Consider the following 15479-nt stretch of genomic DNA (forward strand, 5'->3'; position numbering starts at 1 on the left):
TAGTGTCATTACTATATACTGTACTGTACTGCTGTGGTGTGAATCTAGTGTTATTACTATATACTGTACTGTTGTGGTGTGAATCTAGTGTTATTACTATATACTGTACTGTACTGCTGTGGTGTGAATCTAGTGTTATTACTATATACTGTACTGTACTACTGTGGTGTGAATCTAGTGTCATTACTATATACTGTACTGCTGTGGTGTGAATCTAGTGTTATTACCCTATACTGTACTGTACTGCTGTGGTGTGAATCTAGTGTTATTACTATATACTGTACTGTACTGCTGTGGTGTGAATCTAGTGTTATTACTATATACTGTACTGTACTGCTGTGGTGTGCATCTAGTGTTATTACTATATACTGTACTGTACTGCTGTGGTGTGAATCTAGTGTTATTACCCTATACTGTACTGCTGTGGTGTGAATCTAGTGTTATTACTATATACTGTACTGCTGTGGTGTGAATCTAGTGTTATTACTATATACTGTACTGTACTGCTGTGGTGTGAATCTAGTGTTATTACTATATACTGTACTGTACTGATGTGGTGTGAATCTAGTGTTATTACTATATACTGTACTGCTGTGGTGTGAATCTAGTGTTATTACTATATACTGTACTGCTGTGGTGTGAATCTAGTGTTATTACTATATACTGTACTGTACTGCTGTGGTGTGAATCTGGTGTTATTACTATATACTGTATTGTAGTGCTGTGGTGTGAATCTAGTGTTATTACCATATACTGTACTGCTGTGGTGTGAATCTAGTGTTATTACTATATACTGTACTGTACTGCTGTGGTGTGAATCTAGTGTTATTACTATATACTGTACTGTACTGCTGTGGTGTGAATCTAGTGTTATTACTATATACTGTACTGCTGTGGTGTGAATCTAGTGTTATTACTATATACTGTACTGTACTGCTGTGGTGTGAATCTAGTGTTATTACTATATACTGTACTGTACTGCTGTGGTGTGAATCTAGTGTTATTACTATATACTGTACTGTACTGCTGTGGTGTGCATCTAGTGTTATTACTATATACTGTACTGTACTGCTGTGGTGTGAATCTAGTGTTATTACTATATACTGTACTGCTGTGGTGTGAATCTAGTTTTATTACTATATACTGTACTGTACAGCTGTGGTGTGAATCTAGTGTTATTACCCTATACTGTACTGCTGTGGTGTGAATCTAGTGTTATTACTATATACTGTACTGTACTGCTGTGGTGTGAATCTAGTGTTATTACTATATACTGTACTGTACTGCTGTGGTGTGAATCTAGTGTTATTACTATATACTGTACTGTACTGCTGTGGTGTGAATCTAGTGTTATTACTATATACTGTACTGCTGTGGTGTGAATCTAGTGTTATTACTATATACTGTACTGTACTGCTGTGGTGTGAATCTAGTGTTATTACTATATACTGTACTGCTGTGGTGTGAATCTAGTGTTATTACAATATACTGTACTGTACTGCTGTGGTGTGAATCTAGTGTTATTACTATATACTGTACTGTACTGCTGTGGTGTGAATCTAGTGTTATTACTATATACTGTACTGTACTGCTGTGGTGTGAATCTAGTGTTATTACTATATACTGTACTGTACTGCTGTGGTGTGAATCTATTGTTATTACTATATACTGTACTGTACTGCTGTGGTATGAATCTAGTGTTATTACTATATACTGTACCGCTGTGGTGTGAATCTAGTGTTATTACCCTATACTGTACTGTACTGCTGTGGTGTGAATCTAGTGTTATTACTATATACTGTACTGCTGTGGTGTGAATCTAGTTTTATTACTATATACTGTACTGTACTGCTGTGGTGTGAATCTAGTGTTATTACCCTATACTGTACTGCTGTGGTGTGAATCTAGTGTTATTACTATATACTGTACTGTACTGCTGTGGTGTGAATCTAGTGTTATTACTATATACTGTACTGTACTGCTGTGGTGTGAATCTAGTGTTATTACTATATACTGTACTGTACTGCTGTGGTGTGAATCTAGTGTTATTACTATATACTGTACTGCTGTGGTGTGAATCTAGTGTTATTACTATATACTGTACTGTACTGCTGTGGTGTGAATCTAGTGTTATTACTATATACTGTACTGCTGTGGTGTGAATCTAGTGTTATTACAATATACTGTACTGTACTGCTGTGGTGTGAATCTAGTGTTATTACTATATACTGTACTGTACTGCTGTGGTGTGAATCTAGTGTTATTACTATATACTGTACTGTACTGCTGTGGTGTGAATCTAGTGTTATTACTATATACTGTACTGTACTGATGTGGTGTGAATCTATTGTTATTACTATATACTGTACTGTACTGCTGTGGTGTGAATCTAGTGTTATTACTATATACTGTACTGCTTTGGTGTGAATCTAGTGTTATTACTATATACTGTACTGCTGTGGTGTGAATCTAGTGTTATTACTATATACTGTACTGTACTGCTGTGGTGTGAATCTAGTGTTATTACTATATACTGTACTGTACTGATGTGGTGTGAATCTAGTGTTATTACTATATACTGTACTGCTGTGGTGTGAATCTAGTGTTATTACTATATACTGTACTGCTGTGGTGTGAATCTAGTGTTATTACTATATACTGTACTGTACTGCTGTGGTGTGAATCTAGTGTTATTACTATATACTGTACTGTAGTGCTGTGGTGTGAATCTAGTGTTATTACCATATACTGTACTGCTGTGGTGTGAATCTAGTGTTATTACTATATACTGTACTGTACTGCTGTGGTGTGAATCTAGTGTTATTACTATATACTGTACTGCTGTGGTGTGAATCTAGTGTTATTACTATATACTGTACTGCTGTGGTGTGAATCTAGTGTTATTACTATATACTGTACTGCTGTGGTGTGAATCTAGTGTTATTACTATATACTGTACTGTACTGCTGTGGTGTGAATCTAGTGTTATTACTATATACTGTACTGTACTGATGTGGTGTGAATATAGTGTTATTACTATATACTGTACTGTACTGCTGTGGTGTGAATATAGTGTTATTACCCTATACTGTACTGCTGTGGTGTGAATCTAGTGTTATTACTATATACTGTACTGTTGTGGTGTGAATCTAGTGTTATTACTATATACTGTACTGTACTGCTGTGGTGTGAATCTAGTGTTATTACTATATACTGTACTGTACTGCTGTGGTGTGAATCTAGTGTTATTACTATATACTGTACTGCTGTGGTGTGAATCTAGTGTTATTACTATATACTGTACTGTACTGCTGTGGTGTGAATCTAGTGTTATTACTATATACTGTACTGCTGTGGTGTGAATCTAGTGTTATTACTATATACTGTACTGCTGTGGTGTGAATCTAGTGTTATTACTATATACTGTACTGTACTGCTGTGGTGTGAATCTAGTGTTATTACTATATACTGTACTGCTGTGGTGTGAATCTAGTGTTATTACTATATACTGTACTGTACTGCTGTGGTGTGAATCTAGTGTTATTACTATATACTGTACTGTACTGATGTGGTGTGAATCTAGTGTTATTACTATATACTGTACTGCTGTGGTGTGAATCTAGTGTTATTACTATATACTGTACTGCTGTGGTGTGAATCTAGTGTTATTACTATATACTGTACTGTACTGCTGTGGTGTGAATCTAGTGTTATTACTATATACTGTATTGTAGTGCTGTGGTGTGAATCTAGTGTTATTACTATATACTGTACTGTACTGCTGTGGTGTGAATCTAGTGTTATTACTATATACTGTACTGTACTGCTGTGGTGTGAATCTAGTGTTATTACTATATACTGTACTGCTGTGGTGTGAATCTAGTGTTATTACTATATACTGTACTGCTGTGGTGTGAATCTAGTGTTATTACTATATACTGTACTGCTGTGGTGTGAATCTAGTGTTATTACTATATACTGTACTGCTGTGGTGTGAATCTAGTGTTATTACTATATACTGTACTGTACTGCTGTGGTGTGAATCTAGTGTTATTACTATATACTGTACTGTACTGCTGTGGTGTGAATATAGTGTTATTACTATATACTGTACTGTACTGCTGTGGTGTGAATATAGTGTTATTACCCTATACTGTACTGCTGTGGTGTGAATCTAGTGTTATTACTATATACTGTACTGTTGTGGTGTGAATCTAGTGTTATTACTATATACTGTACTGTACTGCTGTGGTGTGAATCTAGTGTTATTACTATATACTGTACTGTACTGCTGTGGTGTGAATCTAGTGTTATTACTATATACTGTACTGCTGTGGTGTGAATCTAGTGTTATTACTATATACTGTACTGTACTGCTGTGGTGTGAATCTAGTGTTATTACTATATACTGTACTGCTGTGGTGTGAATCTAGTGTTATTACTATATACTGTACTGCTGTGGTGTGAATCTAGTGTTATTACTATATACTGTACTGTACTGCTGTGGTGTGAATCTAGTGTTATTACTATATACTGTACTGCTGTGGTGTGAATCTAGTGTTATTACCCTATACTGTACTGCTGTGGTGTGAATATAGTGTTATTACTATATACTGTACTGCTGTGGTGTGAATCTAGTGTTATTACTATATACTGTACTGCTGTGGTGTGAATCTAGTGTTATTACTAATATTCAGCAGTTTAAGTGCTGCACTAAGGACCCAGCTCTGTAATGGCTCTGCACTGTTCTGGACTCAGTAGACCAAATCTACTGGGGACCATAGAGGAAGCATTTCCTGTACAATATGCATCATTATCACTTTTCAGGATTTACATGATCAGCACTTTTTCCTATTGTTTCATTCTCAACTCTCCTAGCTCTGCATTGTAGCCAGCCTACCTATATTTCATCACAATATAGAAGACAACATGCTATTTTTATACAGTACAATGTGTAATCTACATGTTTGTACAGAGCTGAACACCTCAGAAAGAATACGCCATGGCAATCTACATGTTTGTACAGAGCTGAACACCTCGGAAACAATACGCCATGGCAATTGCCACCAACCTGACACACCCACTCAACCAGGAGAACCAGCTGCTACCATCGGGCCGCCGATACAGAGTCCATCTTATAAAACCACCAGAGGCCAGAAATCATTCATCAGTATTATTCCCCCCCGGAATTTCCGAACTGAATTAGGAACTGTATCCATGCGTTGTCTGCTGTAGATTGTGACACATGTGTCTTAATGCACCTATTGGTGATGCTGTGTTGTTGTTTGTTGAGATGCAAGAAAGGGGACACACAATAAATCATTATTATCTACGTGTTTGTACACGTTGAATACCTGTATCTTTAAAACTCTTTGTACAGAGTTGAAAAGCTCAGTAGCAACACATTGCTATCTAGGTGTTTTGTACAGAATTGAATCCCTGTATGTATCTCTAAAACAACACATTGCTGTGCGACAGTCGGGAGAGGAGAAGAAAAATATGAAGGCGTTCGTTGTGTTTGACTCACGCAGACACTGAGGCAGATCCCCTCTCCAGGAGCCCAGACCCACACAGGTCAGGATAGCTGGGAAGGAGAGCTCATATCCGGGCAGGCAGCTGTAGCTCACACTGGTCCCCCACTCAAACACTGACCCCTCCAGGAGGCCGTTATGGATGTCAGGGGGCCGAGGGCAGGTCACCACTGAGGAGAGAGAGGATGGAAAGATGCATTTGTCAACTCTTTATTTTTTTATTTTTTTTATTATTTATTTGTCATTTTTAGCAGATGCTCTCATCCAGAGCGACTTACAGTTAGTGAGTGCATACAGTTTTTTTTTATAGGCCAATAGAAAAGTTTGCTTAGAAAATCTAGTGTTAAAACCAACGCATTTCCTGGGGAATCCTGGTTTTTGAGGGGTATATCAATCATTGAGGAGACAGATGGACAGACGGGTGGGCAGAGGGGAGGCAGGAGGGACAGACGAGGCAAAGTTAAGGCCTGGATACACAAGGCGATTAGAGAAAACACTAATCAACACGTCTTTTCTCCTTTTATGATGCTAGTTCAGTGCTCCTTGTATCTAACTATAGGACACACCAGATCTCTATAGATTATATTGTGACCCTATATATAGAATGATGCTAGTTCAGAGCTATAGATTATATTGTGTGTGTGTGTGTGTGTGAGCATTTATCTGACTAGGAATTACTGTTGTGAGACAATGGCTAGATCCCAAATGGCACCCTATTCCCTATATAGTGCACTGCTTTTGACCAAAGCCCTATGGGGAAGAAGAAAGAATTTTGCCCACGCTACAACTATATAGGTCCACTAATACAGGACTAGTAAAGGTCCAGTGGTACAGACGTCTATATAGGTCCACTAATACAGGACTAGTAAAGGTCCAGTGGTACAGACGTCTATATAGGTCCACTAATACAGAACTAGTAAAGGCCCAGCGCACTACCTTTGTGAACACATTTTATTTTTCTCCCAAAATAATTGTTTGGGTTATTAATATTTTTTTTTATTCCGATTTTTCAGGGGGTTCTGCAGCACCACTAGTTCTCTGCATGAGGAGGCATGACCTTTGTGAAACACTGCACAATACCCCAACTAAACCCTGTAAAGAATGGTTGGTTTAGTGCTTTGTTTCTTTTGCCAAATACGTAATATTTCTATATTCGTATAGCGTGTAGCTACCGAGCACAGAATCTTTCGGGGTGTCAATAATTTTGACCCCTACTTTTTTGAGAAAAAAAAAAAGTATTTATTGTTTCTCTGAGCAATTGTATTAGTGTAAAAAATAATTGTATAATAAAATACTATAATTTTTAGCGTTCAATATAGCTCAGTATTTGAATTATTTATTTTACACAGTCATTATTGCTCATCTTTATCAAGAGTGTCAATAATTTCAGACCCCACTGTACATGACCTACCAAGCTGCTCAGAATACTTAATTTCTGTCAATGCTGTTTTATCCCTCCTTGACCATAAGGAATGCATAAACACTTCAACAACAGGGAGTTGTTTCTTTGTGTTTCTCTTGAGTCCTTGAGAAAGGCACTTTTATCTCTCCGTTTCCCAAATGGTTACCATTTCAGATGCAGACACTTTATCTGAATTACATCCATAAATATAAATATCCAGCTGGTTGCAGAATGATTCAAACGAGTCACCCTGATTATTACAATAACAGTGACATACAGTACGAACCGCACAACATCCACAATTACCTCCGAGACTTCCAACAGGCAGGCAGCACTGAATAACAAGTAGAACTGTAAAACTGTCCCTGTTTCCCAAACGCTAAGTAGCCTAGCTAGCTGGTATTATTGCATCTTAGCTGAACATGAAAACTCAGGATCCCTAGACTCAGGAATCCTGCTGGCCGCCAAAAAACTCAGGATCCCTAGACTCAGGAATCCTGCTGGATGCCAAAAAGAACTCAGGATCCCTAGACTCAGGAATCTTGCTGGCTGCCAACAACTCAGCATCCCTAGACTCAGGAATCCTGCTGGATGCCAAAAAGAACTCAGGATCCCTAGACTCAGGAATCTTGCTGGCTGCCAACAACTCAGCATCCCTAGACTCAGGAATCCTGCTGGATGCCAAAAAGAACTCAGGATCCCTAGACTCAGGAATCTTGCTGGCTGCCAACAACTCAGGATCCCTAGACTCAGGAATCCTGCTGGCTGCCAACAACTCAGGATCCCTAGACTTAGGAATCCTGCTGGATGCCAAAAAAACTCAGGATCCCTAGACTCAGGAATCTTGCTGGCTGCCAACAACTCAGGATCCCTAGACTTAGGAATCCTGCTGGATGCCAAAAAAACTCAGGATCCCTAGACTCAGGAATCTTGCTGGCTGCCAACAACTCAGGATCCCTAGACTCAGGAATCCTGCTGGCTGCAGCTTCGAATGTGTCACATACAGCTAGCTACAGCCTTGCTACAGCCTGGCATATCTCTATCTGCCAATAAGCAGCGAGCAGCACATCCCAGCCTGCCTGGTGGTCTGTGATAGGATGACCAGCTGCCCCTGCATTATGACAGTATCAAGGCTGCGTTCCAAAATCAAAATCACCCTGTCTGCACCTCACCATCTTCAAGTTAAAGGCAATCATGCAGAAACAAAGGATGGCCTGAAATAGAGGACGTGATTGTTTTTCCTCAGTCTCAGACAGTCTCAGAACAGACAATGATTCTCTTACTTCTTCTTCTACCCTTTTGCTCCTGAGCTGCCAGATGAATAAAAAAAGCTGTGATTAACCAACTGTATTCTACTATTAAGATGCTGTTGATGATGCACTGGCTGCTTACATCAGATCGGCATCGAGGGAGACGTCTCTGCATACACAACAGACCTGGGTTGAAATACTATTTGAAATAATTTAAAATGCTGTATCTGTGCTTGATTGAGCTTGTCTGATGCAATGGAACCCAATAGAAAAGTTTCAAAAGGGGCAAACCCCGCCCACCTGTCACTCCAGGCAAAAAAAACGCTCAAAGTATTTGAAAGATTTCGAATAGTATTTCAACCCAGGTTTGATACACAACACATTACGTCTGAATGTTATCCTGAACTATGCTTAGCAGCCCTGTTCCAGTTTATCTTTAGTAGTTGTCCCATTAATACAGAGTACCAGATTAATAATCAAATCTTTCCAGGTCTCTTTTATTTTATTAAATTTACCCGGATAAAAAATAAATGGTAGGAAGTGCAGGTGGGAGGGAGGGAATAGCACTATTGCAGCCCCTCTATAGAAGCCCCTCTGGCTCTCTGACTAAGTAATGAATATACTGGTAGAATTAGAATGATTAAGAATGATTCTTCTCATTCTATTTCTATGGTGGTAACTATTATGGACTGTGTCTATAAAAATGTACAGTGGGGGGAAAAAAAGTATTTAGTCAGCCATCAATTGTGCAAGTTCTCCCACTAAAAAGATGAGAGAGGCCTGTAATTTTCATCATAGGTACACGTCAACTATGACAGACAAATATAGATTTTTTTCTCTCCAGAAAATCACATTGTAGGATTTTTTAATGAATTTATTTGCAAATTATGGTGGAAAATAAGTATTTGGTCACTTACAAACAAGCAAGATTTCTGGCTCTCACAGACCTGTAACTTCTTCTTTAAGAGGCTCCTCTGTCCTCCACTCGTTACCTGTATTAATGGCACCTGTTTGAACTTGTTATCAGTATAAAAGACACCTGTCCACAACCTCAAACAGTCACACTCCAAACTTCACTATGGCCAAGACCAAAGAGCTGTCAAAGGACACCAGAAACAAAATTGTAGACCTGCACCAGGCTGGGAAGACTGAATCGCCAGGGTTGTGGGTTCGATTCCCACGGGGGGCCAGTATAAAAAAATATGTATTCACTAACTGTAAGTCGCTCTGGATAAGAGCGTCTGCTAAATGACTAAAATGTAAATGTAAGCAGCTTGGTTTGAAGAAATCAACTGTGGGAGCAATTATTAGGAAATGGAAGACATACAAGACCACTGATAATATCCCTCGATCTGGGGCTCCACGCAAGATCTCACCCCGTGGGGTCAAAATGATCACAAGAACGGTGAGCAAAAATCCCAGAACCACACGGGGGGACCTTGTGAATGACCTGCAGAGAGCTGGGACCAAAGTAACAAAGCCTACCATCAGTAACACACTACGCCGCCAGGGACTCAAATCCTGCAGTGCCAGACGTGTCCCCCTGCTTAAGCCAGTACATGTCCAGGCCTGTCTGAAGTTTGCTAGAGTGCATTTGGATGATCCAGAAGAGGATTGGGAGAATGTCATATGGTCAGATGAAACCAAAATATAACTTTTTGGTAAAAACTCAACTTGTCGTGTTTGGAGGACAAATAATGCTGAGTTGCATCCAAAGAACACCATACCTACTGTGAAGCATGGGGGTGGAAACATCATGCTTTGGGGCTGTTTTTCTGCAAAGGGACCAGGACGACTGATTCGTGTAAAGGAAAGAATGAATGGGGCCATGTATCGTGAGATTTTGAGTGAAAACCTCCTTCCATCAGCAAGGGCATTGAAGATGAAACGTGGCTGGGTCTTTCAGCATGACAATGATCCCAAACACACCGCCCGGGCAACGAAGGAGTGGCTTCGTAAGAAGCATTTCAAGGTCCTGGAGTGGCCTAGCCAGTCTTCAGATCTCAACCCCATAGAAAATCTTTGGAGGGAGTTGAAAGTCCGTGTTGCCCAGCGACAGCCCCAAAACATCACTGCTCTAGAGGAGATCTGCATGGAGGAATGGGCCAAAATACCAGCAACAGTGTGTGAAAACCTTGTGAAGACTTACAGAAAACATTTGACCTGTGTCATTGCCAACAAAGGGTATATAACAAAGTATTGAGAAACTTTTGTTATTGACCAAATACTTATTTTCCACCATAATTTGCAAATAAATTCATTAAAAATCCTACAATGTAATTTTCCGGATAGTTGACGTGTACCTATGATGAAAATTACAGGCCTCTCTCATCTTTTAAGTGGGAGAACTTGAACAATTGGTGGCTGACTAAATACTTTTTCCCCCCACTGTATATAGTATGTATAAGCTGGAAGTAGAGGCCTAAGCATTGTTGTTCACTAGTTTACTCCAATTAGGGAAGGGGTGTTGGGGTTGGAAAGTAATAAAGGGAAATATATATATTTTTAAAGGAAATGTATATATATATGTATGTACATGTATTTATATGTATGTATGTGTATGTATATATATATATATATATATATATATATACAGTTGAAGTCGGAAGTTTACATATACCTTAGCCAAATACAATTACACTCAGTTTTTCACAATTCCTGACATTTATTCCTAGGAAAAAGTTCCTGTCTTAGGTCAGATAGGATCACCACTTTATTTTAAGAATGTGAAATGTCAGAATAATAGTAGAGAGAATGATTTATTTAAGCTTTTATTTCTTTCATCACATTCCCAGTGGGTCAGAAGTTTACATACACTCAATTAGTATTTGGTAGCATTGCCTTTAAATTGTTTAACTTGGGTCAAACGTTTTGGGTAGCCTTCCACAAGCTTCCCACAATAAGTTGGGTGAATTTTGGCCCATTCCTCCTGACAGAGCTGGTGTAACTGAGTCAGGTTTGTAGGCCTTGCTCGCACACGCTTTTCAGTTCTGCCCACAACATTGTCCATTTGGAAGACCCATTTGCGACCAAGCTTTAACTTCCTGACTGATGTCATGAGATGTTGCTTCAATATATCCACATAATTTTCCTTCCTCTTGATGCCATCTATTTTGTGAAGTGCACTAGTCCCTCCTGCAGCAAAGCACCCCCACAGCATGATGCTGCCACCCCCGTGCTTCACGGTTGGGATGGTGTTATTCGGCTTGCAAGCACAATCTTTTTCCTCCAAACATAACGATGGTCATTATGGCCAAACAGTTCTATTTTTGTTTCATCAGACCAGAGGACATTTCTCCAAAAAGTACGATCTTTGTCCCCATGTGCAGTTGCAGACCGTAGTCTGGCTTTTTTATGGCAGTTTTGGAGCAGTGGCTTCTTCCTTACTGAGTGGCCATTCAGGTTATGTCGATATAGGACTCGTTTTACTGTGAATATAGATAATTTTGTACATGTTTCCTCCAGCATCTTCACAAGGTCCTTTGCTGTTGTTCTGGGATTGATTTGCACTTTTCGCACCAAAGTACGTTCATCTCTAGGAGACAGAACGCGTCTCCTTCCTGAGCGGTATTACGGCTGCGTGGTCCCATGGTGTTTATACTTGCGTACTATTGTTTATACAGATGAACGTGGTACCATCAGGCATTTGGAAATTGCTCCCAAGGATGAACCAGACTTGTGGAGGTCTACCATTATTTTTCTGAGGTCTTGGCTGATTTCTTTAGATTTTCCCATGATGTCAAGCAAAGAGGCACTGAGTTTGAAGGTAGGCCTTGAAATACATCCACAGGTACACCTCCAATTGACTCAAATGATGTCAATTAGCCTATCAGAAGCTTCTAAAGCCATGACATCATTTTCTGGATTTTCCCAAGCTGTTTAAAGGCACAGTCAACTTAGTGCATGTAAACTTCTGACCTACTGGAATTGTGATACACTGAATTATAATTATAATCTGTCTGTAAACAATTGTTGGAAAAATTACTTGTGTCATGCACAAAGTAAATGTCCTAACCGACTTGCCAAAACTATAGTTTGTTAACAAGAAATTTGTGGAGTGGTTGAAAAATGAGTTTTAATGACTCCAACCTAATTGTATACAATCAACACCACAGGCCTTTTTGGGTTGGAGGGTTTGTATTTTGTCCTGTAGTTCATTCAATGTAAATGGAGAATCCAGTGGGTTCTGGTAGTCTTTAATAGTTGATTCTATGATTTGCATTTGTTCATGTAAATGTTTTTGCTGTTTGTTCTTTGTTATAGGGCCAAAAAGATTGGAGAAGTGGTTTACCCATACTTCTCCGTTTTGGATAGATAGCTCTTCGTGTTGTTGTTTGTTTAGTGTTTTCCAATTTTCCCAGAAGTGTTTAGAGTCTATGGATTCTTCAATTACATTGAGCTGATTTCTGACATGCTGTTCCTTCTTTTTCCGTAGTGTATTTCTGTATTGTTTTAGTGATTCACCATAGTGAAGGCGTAGGCTCAGGTTTTCTGGGTCTCTGTGTTTTTGGTTGGATAGGTTTCTCAATATCTTTCTTAGGTTTTTACATTCTTCATCAAACCATTTGTCATTGTTGTTAATTTTCTTAGGTTATCTGTTAGAGATTTTTAGATTTGATAGGGAAGCTGATCTCTCTCTCTCTCTCTCTCTCCCCCTCTCTCCCTCTCCCTCTCCCTCTCTCTCTCTCTCTCCCCCTCTCCCTCCCCCTCTCCCTCTCCCTCTCCTGTGATCACCATCAGAGCTATACGTGCAGGGATCTATCCAGCAGACCACCATAGGACAGCTTAATAATGGAACAGATAGCAGGAAATATTACTGCTCGGGTGTGTGAGAGGTTGGCGTGTTCTTAAGAACTCTGTCTGAGGGGACTTGTAAAAAGTGTGTGTGTGAGAGTGTGTGTGTGTGAGGGAGTGTGTGTGAGGGAGTGTGTGTGAGGGAGTGTGTATGAGGGAGTGTGTGTGTGTGTGTTTGGTTTTACTCACATTGTGGGGACAAGAAGTGCTCACAATGATAGTAAAACAAGGAAAAGGGACATTTCCCCCACAAGGAAACAGGCTATTATAGACTTAAGGGTTAGGGGTTAGGGTTAGGGGTTAGGGGTTAGGGGAAAATAGGATTTTGAATGGGAATCAATTGTTTGGTCCCAACAAGGATAGTAAAATAAACGTGTGCGTGCGTGCGCGTGTGTGCGTGCGTTCGTGATGTAGGAGTGTGATCTCGGAACCCAGAACCAAATCTTGCTTCGTGCCACCTACAATATCTTCCATTTATATTAACGTCAGTCATGGTAGATTAGCAGGAGTATGACACTGAGGGTGGACAGATGCAGCAGGGATTAAACATCCAGTATGAACCCAAGTCAACAGCCTCCTTAGTTCATTGTCTAAAAAAGGCTCCATGTCATCTGAGTGTGTGTGTGTGTGTGTGTGTGTGTGTGTGTGTGTGTGTGTGTGTGTGTGTGTGTGTGTGTGAATGGGCAATCCTGTGCTCTGTTATTGCAGAGATCTGTTCCTTAGCAACCATGTCCCATTTGCCTTGTCAGTCCGTCGTGCTCCTCGTGGCTCGTCGCTCGCTGCCTTCCTGGCGCCACTGCAGCACGTAATCTGCACAAGATATTGGGTACGTCCCAAATGGCCCCCTATTCCCTATATACTACCTTATAACGTGGTTCGGGTAGTGCACTATACAGTACACAGGGTGACATTTGAGATGCAACCATTTAGTTTTGGACTTTGTCGCCAGATATGCAAATGTATTGCTTCTCTGTGCAATAAATTCTTCTGCTTCATGAGAGCAGCAAGGATATCCTCCCTGGGAGAGTGAAGTTGAACGTTCATCTAACCAGAACAGAAGAGAGCCAGGGGTGTGATTCTTCCATTAGAATACTGTAGCTGTAAATAATGTGTGATACAGAATAGAGCTTCTTCACTCATTACTTTTAACATCTAGGGCCTGACTCACAGTTGAGATAACAACACAACTTGGACTTTCCCCTAAATCATTCATTGATATCAAAGGGAGACTTGAGTAAGGATCTGTTGACACTGTTTGTGGAAGGAAGATATTTAATTGGTTTTAGCCGGCAGAATAATTGATTAGAACGAGGGTTGCGAAATTCTGGTAACTTCTGCCCCGGTTTTCCAGTAATCCTAGTTGAAAGAATCCTGGAATTACAAGGGAATAAGTAGACTCAAAGATCCGGGAATCCTCCAACCAAGATTTCTGGGAAACCAGGAAATTTGGGGAAAATTAACGGAATTTTGCTAACTACAACTAATAAAATGGCTTTGTAACATATTTTATTTCCAGTAATCTGAACGGACCCATATCATCACCACCACCACCATCATCATCATCATCATCATCAGATGTCGTACCTTTGCAGATGGGTGTGATGGCACTCCAGGTGCCGTTGTGGGTACAGGTGCGAGCTGTGGCCCCGCCTGCCTCTATCAGGTATCCAGGCTGGCACATGAAGGTGATGATCTGGCCCACAGTGAAGTCCTCTCCAAACCTCAGACCATTAGCAGGAACACCTGGGTCTCCACAACTGATCACTGGTGGGACAATACAGAGAGAGACAGGGAGAGGGATCGACATTAGATCGACATCTTGAACGTTCAGTGGTTGTGTTGTAGCCTCGGTCCCAGATCAGTGGTTGTGTTGTAGCCTGGACCCATATCAGTGGTTGTGTTGTAGCCTGGACCCAGATCAGTGGTTGTGTTGCTAACTTTTGACTACCATTGTTGACATGTCATGCATACATTCAGAGAGACTGGTTACATAGTGAACAGATCTGTGACCAATTGACCCTTCGCTAAGCCCTGCACCAGAATTTTGGGCAACCAATCGCAGCGCTCCATGGATAGCAACTGTCGTAATGTCCGACACCTCGAACAAGATCACATTGAAATCGCATCGCATGAAAGCCAATGAGTGCTATGGCAAAAAATTGAGAGTTTTCATGAAAAATGTAGTTTCAATGGCTAAATAATTGAACCTGGGGTACTTGCTACTGCGATTCCTAAAATGCGTAGCCTGTTGATGGAGTATTTTTGGAATCCGAAATAATACTTTTGTTACATTGTTTGCTAGCTCAGCTGGTTAGCTAGCTCTCAGTCTCATTGACCACCAAACATTGCTAATGCTAGCTAGCTAGCCACTTAATACAAGTTGTTTTCTAAAAATGTATGTTAGCTAGCGAAGTTAATCATGTTATTAATACAACTCCCATCTGCTGTCGACATCAGGACATGAAGAGAGAGAGTAGAGAGAGAGCGAGAGAGAGAGGGAAG

At 40.2% G+C, this 15479-nt stretch overlaps 1 protein-coding gene across 1 annotated transcript in view; it reads right to left on the reverse strand.

Annotated features, from left to right (window-relative positions):
* Positions 1–14741, reverse strand: part of LOC311126319 (CUB and sushi domain-containing protein 3-like) — a gene marked incomplete at both ends in the record, with an annotated part of 52522 nt that extends 37781 nt beyond the window's left edge. Inside the window, 2 exons of the mRNA XM_084200328.1 lie at positions 5528–5701; positions 14562–14741. Of these exons, the coding sequence (XP_084056454.1) occupies positions 5528–5701; positions 14562–14741 (354 nt within the window). The remainder of the gene's footprint in view (positions 1–5527; positions 5702–14561) is intronic.
* Positions 14742–15479: the final 738 nt, after the last annotated feature.

The sequence above is a fragment of the Coregonus lavaretus genome (assembly GCF_964263955.1).
Source record: "Coregonus lavaretus genome assembly, contig: HAP1_SCAFFOLD_4044, whole genome shotgun sequence".
Lineage (NCBI taxonomy): Eukaryota > Metazoa > Chordata > Actinopteri > Salmoniformes > Salmonidae > Coregonus > Coregonus lavaretus.